The sequence below is a fragment of the Oncorhynchus tshawytscha genome, linkage group LG07, assembly GCF_018296145.1.
Source record: "Oncorhynchus tshawytscha isolate Ot180627B linkage group LG07, Otsh_v2.0, whole genome shotgun sequence".
NCBI lineage: Eukaryota > Metazoa > Chordata > Actinopteri > Salmoniformes > Salmonidae > Oncorhynchus > Oncorhynchus tshawytscha.
Window position 1 is genome coordinate 56,305,015 of NC_056435.1, and position 6,113 is coordinate 56,311,127.

Sequence of the window (6,113 nt, forward strand, 5' to 3'; positions counted from 1 at the left end):
TTAGTGAGACTGAGTCTGAAAGGTGTTTGGGGGCCACATAGAACACCTTTAAAGGTTTGTTGAACAGGTAGCTGCACAGGTGTCTTACCTAAGTGACCTTTGCACCCTGAGGGCAGGTGATCCTCCAGGTCGCTCCCGTCCCCACAGTTATCAATGCCCTTGTCGTCACACACCAGACTCATGGGGATACACTTCCCATTGCGACACGGGAAATAAGGTTCGCCGCTGCACGCGGATTGGTTAAAACCTGAAAACGGATAGAGCAAGGTCGTACATTTGATTGGTTACAAACTGCACAAACTACAGCTTATGAGGTGGCTAGGATTGTAATGATGAGCTAGATTTCAACACCGACGTAACACGACGTCAGATGACTATAAAACTACAACTAATGAATATGTGGCAAACATCCACGTGTCATGTCTCACCCAGTCTGAAGGAGGTAAAGTCCCCCACAAAGTCCACTCTTGGCTGGGTACCGCGGGTTACCAGACGCAGGGTCAGGTGATTCCCTGTGGACAGCACCGGACGGGGTGGGCTCTTCCCACACAGCGGTGGCCCAATTGGAGGCGAGTTCTTGTCCCGCCCATCATAGAACTGAATGTATGACCCCGCATGACACGGGTCCCTTGGCTCCACCACTGGATTCGAAGGCTCCAATCGGAGGTCCCCTGGGGACTCAGGGAAGAGGGGGGTGGGACTTTGGGGTGCTAAACGAAGCAGGCTGTAGACCAGGAAGAAGCGGAAGTGGAACTGTACCTTCACGGGAAGAGAAGGAAGGGGGGCATGTTTAGGTGACGGACATTGCAAGGAAGATAATGTGTAAAATATTGGGATTATCACTCAATGACCCCTTGCCCCTAACCCTTGGATCTGAAAGGACTTGATAGGTGTGGGAAGTCAAGGTGGAAATATTATCATATTGCATATACTTATCCAATCCTCTAAGATCTAGGGCTAGGAGTCGATTTGGGATATTGGGCATAAATGTGTAGAGAGCACAAAAAGGGAGGTGGGGGCTGGGTGCGGTTAGTGGTGGGCACCTTGTCCTTGGGTGAGGCCGCCTGCATAGTGAAGTGGCAGTCTGTTCCCATGGTGACAAAGTAGTACTTCTTGGACTCCTGGTGTGAGTTGACAATCATCCCATTGCCCTGGATGTTCTGGCCACAGAAGTCCACCACGTTGACTGGAGGACAACAAACAGATGAAGAAGTACCATGAAGGAACAAACTACTTGTTTGTGAGGATGTGATGTGTAAACCATTTACTTTCTCTGTTTCTCCACAGTGCCATTGAGTCACTGACGTTTATCAAATTATGAGATGAATAATAAAAACTAAGATAAAATAAAACCCAACTGAGTAGGCTACAGCTGATTGTTGCAGGTGAGTAGGTGGAACAAATAGCCAGAACCAGACCTAAACTGCTGCTTCAGACACCCACTCTGGGCAGTGAGCCATATAATGGGAAGATTTACAACCCTTTCCTGGTTTTATTAGCTGTTTCCCCAGGCAACCCCTGGATCGTTCTGCGCTGACCTCCTGGAATGTTCCAAGGAAGGGGACTGAGGAGCTCTATTGGCGGGAAACAACCAGTTCCACAATACCCCACAGGTAAACACGATGCCCGCAAGAGAAGCACTGTCCAAAACATGGACAACAGCAGAACAGTGAGTCCCCAATAAAGGATTTTACAGTTGAAAAATAAACAGCTCTGGTACTACTGTAGTCCAGTAGGGAAAAGACCAGTAAGAAGGCATGGGGCAACTCCTGATGACACACTCCCATGCACGCTCACACGCAGTAGTGAGCAATACCTCTGAAAACGGCAGCTGCCCCAACCGTACATCCATGTGTTATCCTAATGTCAATGACTGAAAGCTAACATGTATTTATTTGAGCTGTGAATGAAGCCAGACCTAAAAGATTATATGTAATTTATAGAATTTGGTGAAGAGTTAGGGACAATATTAAAGAAACTGAATCAATGACTGAAATTCAAATTCTGTATTTGTGAAGGTATAACCACAGAATTAAATAGAAATATCATTATAACTGGTAAAGTTCTGTTATTCCCCCCAAAAATCAAGTCCATAGAGAATGAGCTGAAAATTATTTTTATAATGATTATTTTCTGTTCACTCAATAAATCAATAATAAAATAATGTTTATTTCCCAATTATCCGGTTTTGATCATGATAAAAGCATAGAAACATGTCAGAAGTCTGTGGAATACAACATAAGTTAACAAAATATTTTAGGGTGGTTGTCAAAAAAGCCAGAAATATTCCATGAATTAGTGTAATGAGAGATAATTCAAACCCATGTGTAAACTGTTATTTCACAAATTAAGAATAGTCACAAATGAACGTTCAGCTGCGGCCCGAACCCCTGGCGCCATGGACATCCCCTGTATGCATTATTTTCTTACCCATCGGTATGCGCCTGTTTCAATGGCAATTTCTTTTAGAAAGCAGAGTTCAAATCAACAGGTATTTGATAAAGAATATATATATGCTTCATTACAGTGACGCAAAAAAAACACACTGTATTCAGTGACAAAAGCCCAGTGGCGCAATGAGAAAGCCAGGAGCAACAAATAGGCAAAATTATGCGCACCAGGCAGTGCGTCACCGTAATGGCAACAAGTGGCTGAAATGGCGACGGATTACATCTTACAATTGAGCTTCCATCTCCTTACCCGTGTCGATGGCATTGGTCTTGAGTGTCATTATGCTGAGCAGAACAAACCCTTTTGACAGGCTCTGAAGTTTATTCCCCTTGTTGACCATCTTGGTAACCTACTCCCAAGCGCAAAGGATGGTGTTCCACTCTGATGCGCACTTTCCGTGTCACTCAGGCCTGCGTATCTCAAGCCGCAAAACTGTGTTGCATGTGTGTCTGATTCGGTTTAAAATGGTGTTCTTCACAGAAAGCAACCATATTGCAAAATGCACTTTGTGGAGATTAGGTTATCGGTGTGCCAAGAGAAGCGCGGTCTTCATTTGAGGGATATACAAGGTACATTCGCATTTAATGTTTCTGACGCCTTTGGAAGTAGTACTCTTTATCATACTGGCTTTTGTTCCTTTGAAGCCCCCTTCTTTGTCAAATCCATCTACATGTCCTTTGATTTCCATGACAACGGCCCCAAAGCGATGTTTCCAAAGGACGAGCGGTGAGGTATCTGACTAGATGCATCCCAAAGAGGTCTAGTAGCCTATCCTCACTGAACTGTAGCCTCCCATTGGGCAAAAACTGTTTGAATCAACGTTGTTTCCACATCATTTCAATCAAAAAATAAATGTGATGATGTTGAATCAACATGGAGAACTCATTGGATGTGCAAAAACTAATCAATGGAAAGGAATTTCCTTTTTTCACCCTACTTTTAACCTAAATCCAATGACATGGTGAAATTTTTGGTTGATTTCACACTGAATTCACCAGAGTTGACCAATCAACCAAATGTAAATCAAAAGTAGATGTTGAACTGACATCTGTGCCCAGTGCACTATCACTCCTTTCAGCCTACAACTGCTGCATGCTTTTGCCATTGCTTAAACAGTGGAGTCGGGCCGATTAAGAAATCATAGGCCCCTGGGCTTGACTAAACCAGGGAAAAAATTATGTTATGGTGTGGGGTGAATGTTTCTGGCATGGTTTAGGTACACTTGTAGAAGCTATGCCAAGGCACATTGAATCTGTACTGGCAGCTCGTGGTGGCCCAACACCCTTTTAAGACACTTTATGTTGGTGTTTCCTTTATTTTGGCAGATACACTACATGACCAAAAGTATGTGGACAACTGCTCGTCGAACATCTCATTCCAAAATCATGGGCATTCATATGGATTGGTCTCCCTTTTGCTGCTTTAACAGCCTCCTCTCTTCTGAGAAGGCTTTCCACTAGATATTGAAACTTGCTTCCATTAGGTAGGGAACTGATGTTGGGCGATTAGGCCGGGCTCGCAGTCACCATTTCAATTCATCCCAAAGGAGTTCGATGGCGTTGAGGTCAGGGCTCTGTGCAGACCAGTTCTTCCACACCGATCTCAACAAACCATTTCTGTATGGACCTCGCTCTGTGCATTGTCATGCCGAAACAGGAAAGGGACTTCCCCAAACTGTTGCCACGAAGTTGGAAGCACAGAATCATCTAGAATGTAATTGTCTGCTGTAGCGTTACGATTTCCATTCACTGGAACTAAGGGACCCAGTCCGAACCATGAAAAACAGCCCCAGACCATTATTCCTCCTCCACCAAACTTTACAGTTGGCAGTATGCATTCGGGCTGGTAGCATTCTCCTGGCATCCGCCAAAACCAGATTTGTCCGTCGGACTGCCAGATGGTGAAGTGTGACTCATCACTCCAGAGAACTAGTTTCCACTGCTTCAGAGTCCAATAGCGGCGAGCTTTATACCACTCCAGCCGATGCTTGGCATTGTGCATGGTGATCTTAGGCTTGTCTGTGGCTACTTGGCCATTTCATGAAGTTTCCAACAAAAAGTTATTGTGCTGATGTTGCTTCCAGAAGCAGTTTGGAACTCAGTAGTGAGTGTTGCAAACGAGGACAATTTTTTATGCGCCACGAGCTTCAGCACTCATCAGTCCAGTTCTGTGAGCTTGTGTAGCCTACCACTTCGTTGCTGAGCCATTGTTGCTCCTAGAAGTTTCCACTTCAAAATAACAGCACTTACAGTTGACTGGGGCAGCTCTAGCAGGGCAGAAATTTTACGAACTGACTTGTTGGAAAGGTGTCATCCTATGACAGTGCCACATTGAAAGTCACTGAGTTCTTCAGTAAGGCCATTCTACTGCCAATTTTTGTTTATTGATATTGCATGGCTGTGTTCTCGATTTAATACACCACATACTTTTGTATACATAGTGTACTTGTATGTGCAAGTACAATCCAAAATTGTTTTGTTTTTTATAAACTATTGATCCTTTTGGCTAATGCTCTCTTGTGTATTTTGAACATAGAGAACGGGCTCCTGTGGTTGGATAAACATTTAAAAAAATGTTGGCCTCTTGGGCCCAGCCCAACTCACACAATTGACAATTCACATGTATTTATTATGCAGCTAATTTAAAATCATATATTAATCAGTTAACCACATGGGCCCACTACCACCTCTCCTTCCCCCACCTGATGATTAGCAGAGCAGCAGCAGGCTGTCTACACTCATTGAGAGCAGGCTCCTGAGACCTCCTGTGGTTGGCGTTTTTTTTTTTTTGTTGCTTCTTCTTGGGCCTGGGCACAGGGGCTTCAGCCCTGGTAAACCTATTAAGGATCAAACCCCCTTTTAAATTATTATTTTTTTAAACAATTTTAGCCTAAAATGACATACCCAAATCTAACTCCCTGTAGCTCAAGACCTGAAGCAAGGATATGCAGATTCTTGATACCATTTGAAAGGTAACACTTTGAAGTTTGTGGAAATGTGAAATTAATGTAGGAGAATATAACACATTAGATCTGGTAAAAGTTAATACAAACAAAAAAACATGTTTTCATTTTTTATTTTTCATCTTTGAAATGCAAGAGAATTGCCACAATATAATATAGCAGTTTAGGCGTAATTTAGATTTTGGCCACTAGATGGCAGCAGTGTGTGTGCAAAGTTTCAGATTGATCAATTGAAGCAATGCAATACTGTAATAAGTTTGCCCAAATTGGTCAATTGATAAATTTAAGTACATAACTATAGAGAACATACAAAATGTAAGTTTACACACTTCCAGGAATGTCATACATGATGGCTCATTAGCTGGATGGCTGGGTGTGGAGCCAGACAGCAGGGGTTCAAACTGTAGAACCCAGTTCCTACATTTGAATATAAAACATTTTTTATCAAACAAAACTATGGTACATTTTTATCTCTGGGGATCTCAGGATGACAAATCAAAGCAAGATTACTGAATGTAAGTACATTATGTACCTTCAGAGGTGAATGTATCAAACCAGTTGCCGTGATAAACCGCCAGTTGCCGCCAAAAGACTCGGAAATAGATGGGACACACTCTTTTAACACACTCTTTTGATATAAAGTGATTATCTTAGCATGTTAGGAGAGCATTTTCGCTAACCCTAGCCCTAACCATAGGCC

The 6,113-nt window shown here is 43.1% G+C and overlaps 1 protein-coding gene across 1 annotated transcript in view; it reads right to left on the reverse strand.

Annotated features, from left to right (window-relative positions):
• LOC112255320 (low-density lipoprotein receptor class A domain-containing protein 2-like) overlaps positions 1-6,113 on the reverse strand; it is a 46,785-nt gene that overhangs the window by 3,424 nt on the left and 37,248 nt on the right. Inside the window, exons 2-4 of the mRNA XM_042324664.1 lie at positions 1,044-1,186; positions 429-759; positions 89-247 (exon numbers count right to left, since the gene is read on the reverse strand). Coding sequence (XP_042180598.1) covers positions 89-247; positions 429-759; positions 1,044-1,186 — 633 coding nt within the window. The remainder of the gene's footprint in view (positions 1-88; positions 248-428; positions 760-1,043; positions 1,187-6,113) is intronic.